Source organism: Scyliorhinus canicula, chromosome 4 (genome assembly GCF_902713615.1).
Source record: "Scyliorhinus canicula chromosome 4, sScyCan1.1, whole genome shotgun sequence".
Lineage (NCBI taxonomy): Eukaryota > Metazoa > Chordata > Chondrichthyes > Carcharhiniformes > Scyliorhinidae > Scyliorhinus > Scyliorhinus canicula.
Window position 1 is genome coordinate 131183336 of NC_052149.1, and position 13562 is coordinate 131196897.

The 13562-nt window shown below is 50.5% G+C and overlaps 1 protein-coding gene across 1 annotated transcript in view; it reads right to left on the reverse strand.

Moving 5' to 3' along the window:
* tnr (tenascin R (restrictin, janusin)) overlaps positions 1 to 13562 on the reverse strand; it is a 390478-nt gene that overhangs the window by 270206 nt on the left and 106710 nt on the right. The window contains 2 exon segments of the mRNA XM_038795191.1: positions 1879 to 2209; positions 2211 to 2356. Of these exon segments, the coding sequence (XP_038651119.1) occupies positions 1879 to 2209; positions 2211 to 2356 (477 nt within the window).

Consider the following 13562-nt stretch of genomic DNA (forward strand, 5'->3'; position numbering starts at 1 on the left):
TCACTCCCCCAAACCCCTCACTCCCCCAATTCCCCCCCCCAACCCCTCACTGCCCCAAACCCCTCACTGCCCCGAATCCCCAAACCCCTCACTCCACTGAATCCCCCCAAACCCCTCACTCCCCGATTCCCCCCCAAACCCCTCACTACCCCCAAACCCCTCACTCCCCCGAATCCCCACAAACCCCTCACTCCCCCCAAACCCCTCACTCCCCCAAACCCCTCACTCCCCCAATTCCCCCCCAAACCCCTCACCCCCCCAAACCCCTCACTGCCCCGAATCCCCAAACCCCTTACACCCCCAAACCCTCACTCCCCCAATCCTCCCCAAACCCCTCACTCCCCCGAATCCCCTCAAACCCCTCACTCCCCCGGAACCACCCAAACCCCTCACTCCCATGAATCTCCCCAAACCCTCACTGCCCCCCAAACCCCTCACTCCCCCAAATCCTCCCACAACCCCTCACTCCCCCGAATCCGCCCAAACCCCTCACTCCCCCGGAGCCCCCCAAACCCCCCACTCCCATGAATCCGCCCAAACCCCTCACTCCCCCCAAACTCCTCACTCCCCGAATCCCCCCAAACTCCCCAAACCCCTCAATCCTCCGAATCCCCCAAACCCCTCACTCCTCCGAATCCCCCCAAACCCCTCACTCCCCCCAAACTCCCCAAATCCCTCACTCCTCCGAATCCCCCCAAACCCCTCACTCCACCGAAATCCCCTCACTCACCACAAACCCCTCATTCCCCCAAATTCACCCGAAACCCCTCACTCACCTCAAACCCCTCACTCTCCCAAATTCACCCAAAACCCCTCAAACCCCTCACTCCCCCAAATTCACCCGAAACCCCTCACTCACGTCAAACCCCTCATTACCCCAAATCCACCCGAAACCCCTCACTCACCACAAACCCCTCACTCCCCCACATTCCTGCTAAACCCCTCACTCTCCCAATTCCTCCTAAGCCCCTCACTCCTTCAAATCCCTGCCAAACCCCTCACTCTCCCAAATATATCCTCAACCCCTCACTTCTCCCAAATATACCCTAAACCCCTCACTCTCCCAAATATACCCTAAACCCCTCACTCTCCCAAATATACCCTAAACCCCTGCACTTTCCCAAATATATCCTAAACCCCTCACTCTCCCAAATATATCCTAAACCCCTCACTCTCCCAAATATACCCTAAACCCCTCATTCTCCCAAATATATCCTAAACCCCTCACTCTCCCAAATATATCCTAAACCCCTCACTCTCCCAAACATATCCTAAACCTCTGTCTGCCAAATTCATCCCAAATCCCACACTCCACAAAACTTTCGCTCTCCCAAATCCCTCCCAAACCCTTCACTCCCTCCCATATGCTCCCAAATTCCTCACTTCACCAAATTACCCTCAAACCCCTCACTCCCCCAAGTTGCTCACCCACCTCAAATATCTGCCTCCCCTGATATCCCTCCTTACTCCCCAAACCCCTCACTCCCCTCAAAAACCTCACTCCGAAATTCCCCCAAAACTCTCACTCCCCTAAATTCCTCCCAAACCCCTCACTACTCAGATTCCTCCCAAACCCCTCACTTGCCCCAAAACCCTCCCTCTCCCAAATCCTTTCACTCCCCAAACTCCTCCCAAACCCCACACTCCACCAAAGCCTCTCACAAACCCAAATTTCTCCCAAAGCACTCAATCCCCCAAACCCCTCACTCCCCCTAAACCCCTCCAAACCCCTCAACTGCACCAAACCACTCACTTCCCAAAACTACTCCCAAATCACTCACCCCTCCCGTGCAAACCGTTCACTTATCCCCTCCAAACCCACCTGCAATATCCTACCTTGCCATCACAACACTGTCACAACACAGTAAGAAGCCTTACCTTCTCCACAATCCTCTCCTGTGTAGCCAGCCTGACAGGAGCAAACTCCATGGTTACAAAGCCCCTTGTTGCTACAATCATTCAAGCACCTCTTCTGATGACAGTCCTCTCCAGTGTAGGCCTCATAGCAAAGGCAGCTATCATTAATGCACTGCCCATGTCCTGAGCACTCTCTGGGACACTTCAGCTGTCCGCAGTCTTCACTTTTGTAAGGTTCTTCACAGACACACTGTCCGTCCACACACAGGCCATGCCCACTGCAATCCCTGGGACATCTCAGCTCACTGCAGTCCTGCCCTGTATACCCTCGATCACAGACGCACTCTCCATCCTACACACTGCCCACGCCCGCTGCAGTTAGATGGGCAGCATTGCACCAAGCAACCTTTACCAGTCCATCCAAACTCACAGCTGCAGTCACATGTCTCCATGCTGAAGTTTCCATGTCCGTTGCACATGGGGGCGTAGTCAATCCGACCTGGAGAGAGAAAGAGAGAGAGATGAGGAAGAGAGAGTACCCATAAATCTGTCCATCAGTAATCACCTGCAGAGAGAGGGGGGAGAGAGAGAGAGACGGGGAGGGCAGGGGACAGCGAGGAGTGGGGGTGGAGAGAGAGAGAGAGAGTGGGGGGAGGGAGAGAGAGGGGGGAGGGAGAGAGAGGGGGGAGGGAGAGAGAGAGGGGGAGGGAGAGACAAAGAGGGGTTTGGAAAGGTTGACTGCCTACTGCTCTGACAGAGAATAATCACAGTGTAAATATCAAGGTGTCTCGGGTGGAATTCTCCGTTCCCGCGAAAAATCGGGAAGGCCGTCGTGAACTCGGCCGAGTTTCACAACGGCTCTACACAGCCCGTTTCCCGAACGATTCTGGCCCCGGAAATGGGCTAGGAGTGGGCCACGGGAACCACGTGGGGAATGACGGCAAAAACCCACGACCCCCAAATGACGCCAGAATGGCGCCCGAGTGACGCAGCTCTGCGTCGTAAAAGGGCGCGAGCGACCAAAACCAGTGTGGGCCCGACAATGACGGAGCCACGGAGGGCCGCGCATAGGTTCGGGGAGACTGACCTCAAGACCCTCCTCGATGAGGTGGAGCAACGGAGGGGCATCATCTGCCCTAGACGAGGGCATCACCACCCTGCCAGCCTTGTGCGACGGGCCTGGCGTGAGGTGGGCACGGCAGTCAGTGCTGTGGGGCAGACCCCTCGGTCTAGGGAGCTGTGCCGGAAGAAGCTCCACGACCTCACCAGGGCTGCCAGGGTAAGTGCCAAGAGGGTGCCCCCGGGTCAAACAATCCCCCCACCCATGTACCTCATCACCCACCTTCCCCCTGGGCATGAGGGGGAGGGTGAGGGGGGGGCCAGAGTGAGTGGAGGGTGGTTAACCAAGTTGTCACAGACCCACATGAGCGCTGCGACCCCCTGGAGAGATGCCATGGTTTAGCTGCAACTGTCCCCCCAAACTGTGCCAATATCTGAACGCCCGAATTGTGATGATCTATCCATGCCCCCCCCCAAACAGGACAAGACTGCTCACAACAACCGGGAGCGCAACAGGAGCGGAGGGGGTTCACCCATTATGCACCCCCTGACAGTGTTTGAGCAGAGGGCACTGGACCTTGCTGGGGGATCTGCCACCCGGGAGGTCGCGCAATGTGAGGTTGGAGGTGCAGAACCAAGTGAGACAACCCTGCATGACCCCCCCCCCCCCCCCCAGCCCATACTCTGTCCCCTTATACTCTGCCCACTAGACCCCCCCATCCTCTGTCCCCTCACACTCTACCCACTGGACCCCCATCCTCTGTCCCCTCACACTCTGCCAACTGGACCCCTCATCCTCTGTCCCCTCACACTCTACCCACTGGACCCCCATCCTCTGTCCCCTCACACATAAGAACATAAGAACTAGGAGCAGGAGTAGGCCATCTGGCCCCTCGAGCCTGCTCCGCCATTCAATGAGATCATGGCTGATCTTTTGTGGACTCAGCTCCACTTTCCGGCCCGAACACCATAACCCTTAATCCCTTTATTCTTCAAAAAACTATCTATCTTTACCTTAAAAACATGTAATGAAGGAGCCTCAACTGCTTCACTGGGCAAGGAATTCCATAGATTCACAACCCTTTGGGTGAAGAAGTTCCTCCTAAACTCAGTCCTAAATCTACTTCCCCTTATTTTGAGGCTATGCCCCCTGCTTTCACCTGCCAGTGGAAACAACCTGCCCGCATCTATCCTATCTATTCCCTTCATAATTTTAAATGTTTCTATAAGATCCCCCCTCATCCTTCTAAATTCCAACGAGTACAGTCCCAGTCTACTCAACCTCTCCTCATAATCCAACCCCTTCAGCTCTGGGATTAACCTAGTGAATCTCCTCTGCACACCCTCCAGTGCCAGTATGTCCTTTCTCAGGTAAGGAGACCAAAACTGAACACAATACTCCAGATGTGGCCTCACTAACGCCTTATATAATTGCAACATAACCTCCCTAGTCTTAAACTCCATCCCTCTAGCAATGAAGGTCATCAACTGTTTAAATCAAACCTTGCCTTTCTACTCACTTAAAAAGTGGACTTTGCTGAACCTAGAGGTGTAACAAATTTCACACGTTATTGAGCCATGGAGATTTACAGCATGAAAGCAGGTCCTTCAGCCCAACCTGTCCGTGCCGCCCAGTTTTTAATCACTAAACTAGTCACAATTACCTGCATTTGGCCCATATCGCTCTACACCCATCTTTCCCATATAACTGTCTCAATGCATTTTAAAGGACAAAATTGTACCCTCCTCGACTACTGCCTCTGGCAGCTCGTTCCATACACTTACCACCCTCTGTGTGAAAAGAATAGCCCTCTGGACCCTTCCTTTTGTACCTCTCCCCTCTCACTGAGATTCCCCGGGCGCGATTCTCCGCACTCACGACGGGGCGGAGAATAGCGGGCGGCGCAAATTTTTACGGCGTCGCTGGTCCGACGCCCTCCCGCTATTCTCCCCCCCCCCCCCCCCCCCCCCCCCACGCCCGCCCCCCGACACGAATCGCTGCTCGCCGTTTTTTAACGGCGAGCAGCGATTCTCCCCTGGCCGATGGGCCGATTTCCAAGGCCTTTACGGCCGTTTTCACGATTTTTAATACACCTGCTATACCAGTTCATGAAAACGGCCGCAAAGTGCCGTTCTGCACAACCATGCCACCGATTGGCACGGCCGCACCACGGCCATGCCAAGGGTGGCATGGGCCCACAATCGGTGGGCACCGATAGCGGGCAGCGGGTCCAATTCCCGCGCACTCTTTCTCCCTCCGCCGCCCCGCAGGATAAGTCCGCAGGGCGGCTGAGGGGCATTACGGACCGCGCACGCGCGGGTCTGACGCATATGCGCGGATGACGTCATCATATGCGTCAGCCGTCGCTAACTTTGGCGCGCGGGCTTAGCAAAATTCGTTAAGCCCGCGATGCCGGAGTTCACGGGGCCGCGCTGCTAGCCCCGACCGGGGAGCAGAATCGGGTCCCGGGAGGGGGCGCGGAGGCTGCCGTGAAACACGGCCGGTTTCGTGCAGCCTTCACGACTCTCCGCCTTTGCGGAGAATCGCGCCCCCCTACTTTTGGGAAAAAATGTTGACTTTATCTATGCTCCTCATTATTTTATAGACCTCTATAAGGTCACCCCTAAGTCTCCTATGCACCAGGGAAAATAGTCCCAGTCTACCCAGCCTCTCCTTATAACTCAAACCATCGAGGTCGGTAGCATCCTAGTAAATCTTTTCTGCACACTTTATAGTTCTAATAATATCCTTTCTATAACCAGAACTGAACACAGTATTCCATGTGTGGCCTTACTAATGTCTTGTACAACTTCAACAAAACGTCCCAACTCCTGTATTCAATGTTCTGACCAATAAAACCTAGCATGCTGAATGCCTTCTTCACCACCCCGTCCACCTGCCACTCCACTTTCAAGGAGCCATGAACCAGTAGAACATAGAACATTACAGCGCAGTACGGGCCCTTCGGCCCTCGATGTTGCGCCGACCTGTGAAACCATCTGAAGCCTATCTGACCTACACTATTCCATTTTCATCCATATGTCTATCCAGTGACCACTTACTCCTAGATCTCTTTGTTCTATAACTCTCCCCAACTCCCTACCATTACCTGCCCCGGTTCGATTTACCAAAATGTATCACCTCACATTTATCTAAGTGAAACCCCATCTGCCATTCATCGGCTATTACAGCAGCTGCAGAACAAAAGCTCAACGCTCTTCTTTGGAGAATACCACACTTCTCATCGTCAGCACACATTACAATCACTCAAAGCAGTAAGCAGCAGGTGATACATCTCCTCAGCCTGAACTATAACAAAGGGAGAGCCATCAAAACCATTCTGCATGTAGCCGGAATAAAAGCCACCATTTATCTCCTGATGTGAACAAATGCCAGAGGCATAGAAAACTAATTAGCCTGAAACAAACTTATTAATGTACAACATCACATGGTCTCAGCTACTGGTCTTTGGAAAGTTTAAATATTACATTTCCAGGCTCACAGCTCAGTCTGCTGTCGAAACTCCAGCCTACAAATATCAAAGCAGGACTCCAGGCTGACCGTCAGCGTACAGCAAGTCTCAGTCTCCTTGAAGCCTGTTTCTCTGGTTGATTCCTGCCATTGCCTGCCGAGCAGATCAAGTTTGTATACCAACCTCATCTCACTACATGTGGAATTGGGAAAAATCCTGCTTCGGCTGGCTGAACCCACCTGAACAGGTAACTCCTCAGTGAATGGATATTCACTAGACTCAGGCAATCACGTGAACTGATATCCATATCTGTGGTACCTTTCTCTCAAGTTATTCATAGTTGTAAAAACTCCTCTTACCACAGAATCGCTACAAGGTGGAAGGAGCCCATTTAGTCCATTGAGTTAGCATCGACCCTCTGAAAGAGCACCCGAACTAGGGCACTGACCTATCCCCATCTTTGGGCAATGAGGGGCAATTTTTTAGAATAGCCAATCCACCTAACCTGCACATCTTTGGACTGTGGGAGGAAACCGGAGCACCCGGAGGAAACCCACGCACACACGGGGAGGATGTGCAGACTCCGCACAGTTCTTCCTTGTTCAGACATCCACCCAAGGCTGGAATGGAACCCGCATCTCTGGCGCTGTGAGGCACCAGTGGTAACCACTGTGCTTCTTATTGTGAGCTTGTGTGTATGAAGTTGCAACCATCCCGCAGGTTTGAATGTACGAATAAACTTTGTTTCTTTTTTAACCCTAAAGGGAATTCGAACAAAGAACAAAGAAAATTACAGCACAGGAACAGGCCCTTCAGTCCTCCAACCCTGCCCCGGCCATGCTGTCCGTCGAAATTAAAATCTTCTGCTCTTCCTGGGTCCGTATCCTTCTATTCCCATCCAATTCATGTATTTGTCGGGATGCCCCTTAGACGTCACTATCGTACCTGCTTTCACCACCTCCTCCAGCTACAGGTTCCACACATCCACTTCCCTCTGTGTAAAAAACTTCCTTCTCACATCTCCTCAAAACTTTACCCCTCGCATCTTAAACCTATGTCCCCTAGTAATTGACTCTTCCACCTTGGGAAAAAGCTAGGAAAAAGAGTTTCCTGGGAGTCGCTTTAAAAATTGACCTCACAAACTAAGGGTTTCAGGAAACACACCACAGCCTATTTCAAACTTAGAAATGCCTCTAAGTATGGACAGATAGTGAGAAAGGAAAGGAGTTATGTTTTGCCACCCATTATAGAGTGACATATGGTACTGATGGGTCCTCATAGACATATGTACGTTATTGGCGGAGGCCTTATTAAAAGGTACAGTGTACTGATATATCATAAAGTTTAAATTAGTAATGGAGAAGAGCAAGGAACAATCTAAAGTAGCATTTCTAAATTGGAAGAGGACTAATTTCAAAGAGATGAGAGGGAATCTAGCCAGAGTAAAATAGAATAGAAAGAGGAAAAACTGCAACACAGCAATGGATTTGATGAGATGACATTTTAGGTACAGACTGGGAACATTCCAACAAGGATGATGAGGGAGATTGAGAATATGATAAAAACAAAAATAAGAGGGTGTATCATAGAAATATCATAGAATTTACAGTGCAGAAGGAGGCCATTCGGCCCATCATGTCTGCACCAGCCCTTACAAAGAGCACCCTACTGAAGCCCACGTATCCACCCTATCCCAGTAACCCCCACTTAACATTTTTTGGACACTAAGGGCAATTTATCATGGCCAATCCACCTCACCCGCATGTCTTTGGACTGTGGGAGGAAACCGGAGCACCCGGAGGAAACCCACACACACACGGAGAGAAAGTGCAGACTCTGCACGGACAGTGACCCAGTGGGGAATCGAACCTGGGATCCTGGAGCTGTGAAGCAACTGTGCTAACCACCATGCTACCGTGTGTATGATGCAGGCCATGTCAATTTTTCAGGTGGGAACCAAGTGAAAAAAAACAATAGATAGAGAGGGAAAGTGAAGAGGAACATAGGACTAACAAAGAGAGAATCTGAGATTAGCACGACAGTCAATATAAAAGGTCATCCAAAATCTTCAACTGGCATGTAAATAGTAAACAGGTAATAAGAGGTGGAGTGGGGCTGATTCTGGACTCCTGTACACAGCTGCAATTGTGAGTGCTATCCTTTTTGGATATCGCACTTGGTTGTTGCACGAAAGCTGACTTTTTAAGGGTACAGACAGGACGGTTTGTGATGGGCCGATTGGCCCAGACAGGAAGGGGATTTGATGGGTAAATTGACCGAGGCAGGAAGGGGATTTGATGGGTAAATTGACCGAGGCAGGAAGGGGATTTGATGGGTAAATTGACCGAGGCAGGAAGGGGATTTGATGGGTAAATTGACCGAGGCAGGAAGGGGATTTGATGGGTAAATTGACCGAGGCAGGAAGGGGATTTGATGGGTAAATTGACCCAGACAGAAGGGGCATTTGATGGGCAGATTAGACTAGGCATGAAGGGTATTTGAATCCACCTGATGAAGGAGCTGTGCTCCGAAAGCTAGTGATTCGAAACAAGCCTGTTGGACTTTAACCTGGCGTTGGAAGACTTCTTACTGTGCTCACCCCAGTCCCAACGCCGGGATCTCCACTCATGAATATTTTAATACATTGAAATAGATTTTAATACATTTTAATTAAAGTTCAATCTCTGTGATTGGGTAGTTTTATTTATTTTCATCATCCTTATGGTGGCACAGCGGTTAGCATTGCTGCCTCACTGTGCCAGGGACCCGGGTTAGATTCCGCCCATGGATGACTGTCTGTGTGGAGTTTGCATGTTCCCAACAACCCCCCCTTAACATTACTTTTTAGGACACTACGGGCAATTTAGCATGGCCAATCCACCTAACCCGCACATCTTTGGACTGTGGGAGGAAACCGGAGCACCCGGAGGAAACCCACACACACACACAGGGGGGAGGACGTGCAGACTCCACACAGTCTGCAATTTGTTGTTCTGAATTCTGTAGCTTGTGGTTGGGGTTATGAGATCTGCCTGCAGGTAGCAAGGAGTGCCTCGCACATCTTCTCAAAACTTTGCCCTCCGAACCTTAAACCAATGCCCCCTGGTGACTGACCCCTCCATCCTGGGAAAGAGTGCCTGCCCATCCACTCTATCCATGCCCCTCATACTCTTTAGACCTCTATCAGGTCACCCCTCAACCTCTGTCTTTCTAATGAAAACATTCTGGGTCTATTCAGCCTCTCCACATAGCTCTCCTGCAGGGGCAGCAGGGTAGCATGGGGCAGCAGGGTAGCATGGTGGTTAGCATAAATGCTTCACAGCTCCAGGGTCCCAGGTTTGATTCCCGGCTGGGTCACTGTCTGTGTGGAGTCTGCACATTCTCCCCATGTCTGCGTGGGTTTCCTCCGTGTGCTCCGGTTTCCTCCCACAGTCCAAAGGTGGATTGGCCATGATAAATTGCCCTTAGTGACCAAAAAAGGGGCTGGTTTAGCTCACTGAGCTAAATCGCTGGCTTTTAAAGCAGCACGGTTCGATTCCCGTAATAGCCTCTCCGGACAGGCGCCGGAATGTGGCGACTAGGGGCTTTTCACAGTAACTTCATTGAAGCCTACTCGTGACAATAAGCGATTTTCATTTAATTTCATTTTCAAAAGGTTAGGGGGTTATTGGGATAGGGTGGAAGTGAGGGCTTAAGTGGGTCGGTGCAGACTCGATGGCCTAATAAGTGAGTATTTAAACTAGCTGCTTTGCGTATTCGAGTCTTTTCGGCGGGAATTCAGCTGTTGGAGTGGGCGGAGCTGCTTCGCTGCTTAAACAGCGGCCACAGGGTCTTTGGGGATAAATTTGAAGAGTGACATCACACCAAAGCAGTGACCTGATTGGCTGGTAAGGAAAGTGTTCCAATTAGCAGTAGCTGGGAGAAATTTAACTTTTTGTGTGTTGGTAAGTATTGTGATTGGTAAAATTCCTTTCACTTATTCATTATTTGATATTATATTTATAATCAGTTAAGGTAAAGTGTAAAAATGGCAGGAGATCCCAGACCCGTGTTATGCTCCTCGTGCTCAATGTGGGAGTTCAGGGACGCGGCCGATGCCCCTGACTCCTTCATGTGGGGCCTCACGGTAGCATGGTGGTTAGCATCAATGCTTCACAGCTCCAGGGTCCCAGGTTCGATTCCCGGCTGGGTCACTGTCTGTGTGGAGTCTGCACGTCCTCCCCGTGTGTGCGTGGGTTTCCTCCGGGTGCTCCGGTTTCCTCCCACAGTCCAAAGATGTGCGGGATAGGTGGATTGGCCATGCTAAATTGCCCGTAGTGTAAGGTTAATGGGGAGATTGTTGGGTTACAGGTATACGGGTTACGTAGGTTTAAGTAGGGTGATCATTGCTCGGCACAACATCGAGGGCCGAAGGGCCTGTTCTGTGCTGTACTGTTCTAAAGTGTGTCCAGTTGCAGCTCCTGTTAGACCGCATGACGGCTCTGGAGCTGCGGATGGACTCACTTTGGAGCATCCGCGATGCTGAGGAGGTCGTGGATAGCATGTTCAGTGAGTTGGTCACACGGCAGATTAGGATTGGTGAGGGAGACAGGGAATGGGTGACCAAAAGGCAGAGAAAGAGCAGGAAGGCAGTGCAGGTGTCCCCTGTGGTCATCTCCCTCCAAAACAGGTATACCGTTTTGGATACTGTTGGGGGAGATGACTCTTCAGGGGAAGGCAGTAGTAGCCAGGCTCATGGCACTGTGGCTGGCTCTGCTGCACAGAAGGGTGGAAAAAAGACTGGCAGGGCTATAGTCATTGGGGATTCAATCGTAAGGGGAGTAGACAGGCGTTTCTGTGGTCGGAAACGAGACTCCCGAATTGTATGTTGCCTCCTGGTTGCACGGGTCAGGGATGTCTCAGATCGGCTGAGGGACATACTGAAGGGGGAGGGTGAACAGCCAGTTGTCGTGGTGCATATAGTCACCAACGATATAGGTACAAAATGGGATGAGGTCCTACAATCAGAATTTAGGCAGTTAGGAGATAAGTTAAAACGTAGGACTTCAGAGGTAGTAATCTCAGGATTGCTACCAGTGCCACGAGACAGTCAGAGTAGAAATTCACGAATAGTCAGAATGAATATGTGGCTTGAGAGATGGTGCAGGAGGGAGAGGTTTTTAGGACATTGGAACCGTTTCTGGGGGCGGTGGGACCATTACAAATTGGATGGTCTACGCCTGGGCAGAACTGGAACTAATTTTCCTAGGGGGTGCGTTTGCTAACGCTGCTGGGGAGGTTTTAAACTAATGTGGCAGGGGGATGGGAACCAGATTAGGAAGTTAGAGGTCAGTAAAGAGGCAGCAACTAAATCCAGTAAGGTACTAGATAATAAACTCATTGTGACTAAGGGGAAGAGGTCTGAGAAATCGGATGATCTCCTACGGGACTGCTTAGAGTCAGTGGACTGGTCAGTATTTAAAAACTCTGCGACCAGCCTGAACGAGTACGCCACTACAGTAACTGGCTTAATTAGTAAGTGTGTAGAAGGCTGTGTGCCAAAGAAGCAAATCCACGTGTTTCCCAACCAGAAACCCTGGATGAACAGGGATATCCACTGCTTCCTGAAGTCTAGATCTGAGGAGTTCAAATCAGGCAACCCTGACCGCTACAAGAAAGCCAGATATGATCTAAAGAAATCCATCAAAGATGCCAAAAGATAGTACCGGATGAGCACTCGGGTCTTGCGCGGATCAGCTGGCGGGGTTATTCACAGCCATCTTCAACCTCTCTTTACAACAATCTCAGGTCCCTATCTGCTTCAAGAAGACGGCCATCATCCCTGTACCAAAAAAAGTCAAGCAGCGTGCCTTAATGACTATCGTCCAATGGCTCTGACATCTATCATCATGGAATGCTTCGAAAGGTTAGTCATGGCACGTATCAACTCCAGGCTTCCAGATTGCCTTGATCCACCACAGTTCGCCTAGCGCTGCAACAGGTCCACAGCAGACACCATATCCATGGCCCTGCACTCTACCCTGAAACACCTAGATAACAAAGACACCTATGTCAGACTCCTATTTATCGTCTACAGCTCAGCCTTCAACACCATCATTCCTACGAAATTCATCTCCAAACTCCGTGGCCTCGGCTCCTCCCTCTGCAACTGGATCCTGAACTTTCTAACCCACAGACCACAATCAGTAGGGATAGGCAACAACACCTCCTCCATGATCATCCTCAACACCGGTGCCCCACAAGGCTGTGTCCTCAGCCCCCTACTATACTCCTTATACACCTATGACTGTGGCTAAATTCCCCTCCAACTCGATTTTCAAATTTGCTGATGACACCACCGTAGTAGGTCGGATTGACAATGACGAGACAGAGTACAGGAATGAGATAGAGAATCTGGTGAACTGGTGCGACGACAATAATCTCTCCCTCAATTTCAACAAAGGAGATTGTCATCGAATTCAGGAAGCGTAGTGGAGAACATGCCCCTGTCTACATCAATGGGAACGAAGTAGAAAGGGTTGAGAGCTTCAAGTTTTTAGGTGTACAGATCACCAACAGCCTGTCTTGGTCCCCCCTTCCCGACGCTATAGTTAAGAAAGCCCACCAACTACTCTACTTTCTCAGAAGACTAAGGAAATTTGGCATGTCAGCTACGACTCTCACCAACTTTGACAGATGCACCATAGAAAGCATTCTTTCTGGTTGTACCACAGCTTGGTATGGAACCTGCTCTGCCCAAGACCGTAGGAAACTACAAAAGGTTGTGAATGTAGCCCAGTCCATCATGCGAACCAGCCTCCCATCCATTGACACTGTCTATAATTCCTGCTGCCTCATAAAGGCAACCAGCATAATTAAGGACCCCACGCACCCCGGACATACTCTCTTCCACCTTCTTCCATCAGGAAAAAGATACCAAAGTTTGAGGTCACGTACCAACCGACTCAAGAACAGCTTCTTCCCTACTGCCATCAGACTTTTGAATGGACCTACCTCGTATTAAGTTGATCTTTTCTCTACACCTTGCTATAACTGTAACATTATATTCTGCAGTCTCTCCTTCCTTCCCTATGTACGGTATGCATTGTTTGTACAGCATGCAAGAAACAATACTTTTCACTGTCTGCTAATACACGTAATAATAATAAATCAAATCAAATCAAGTTAATTATT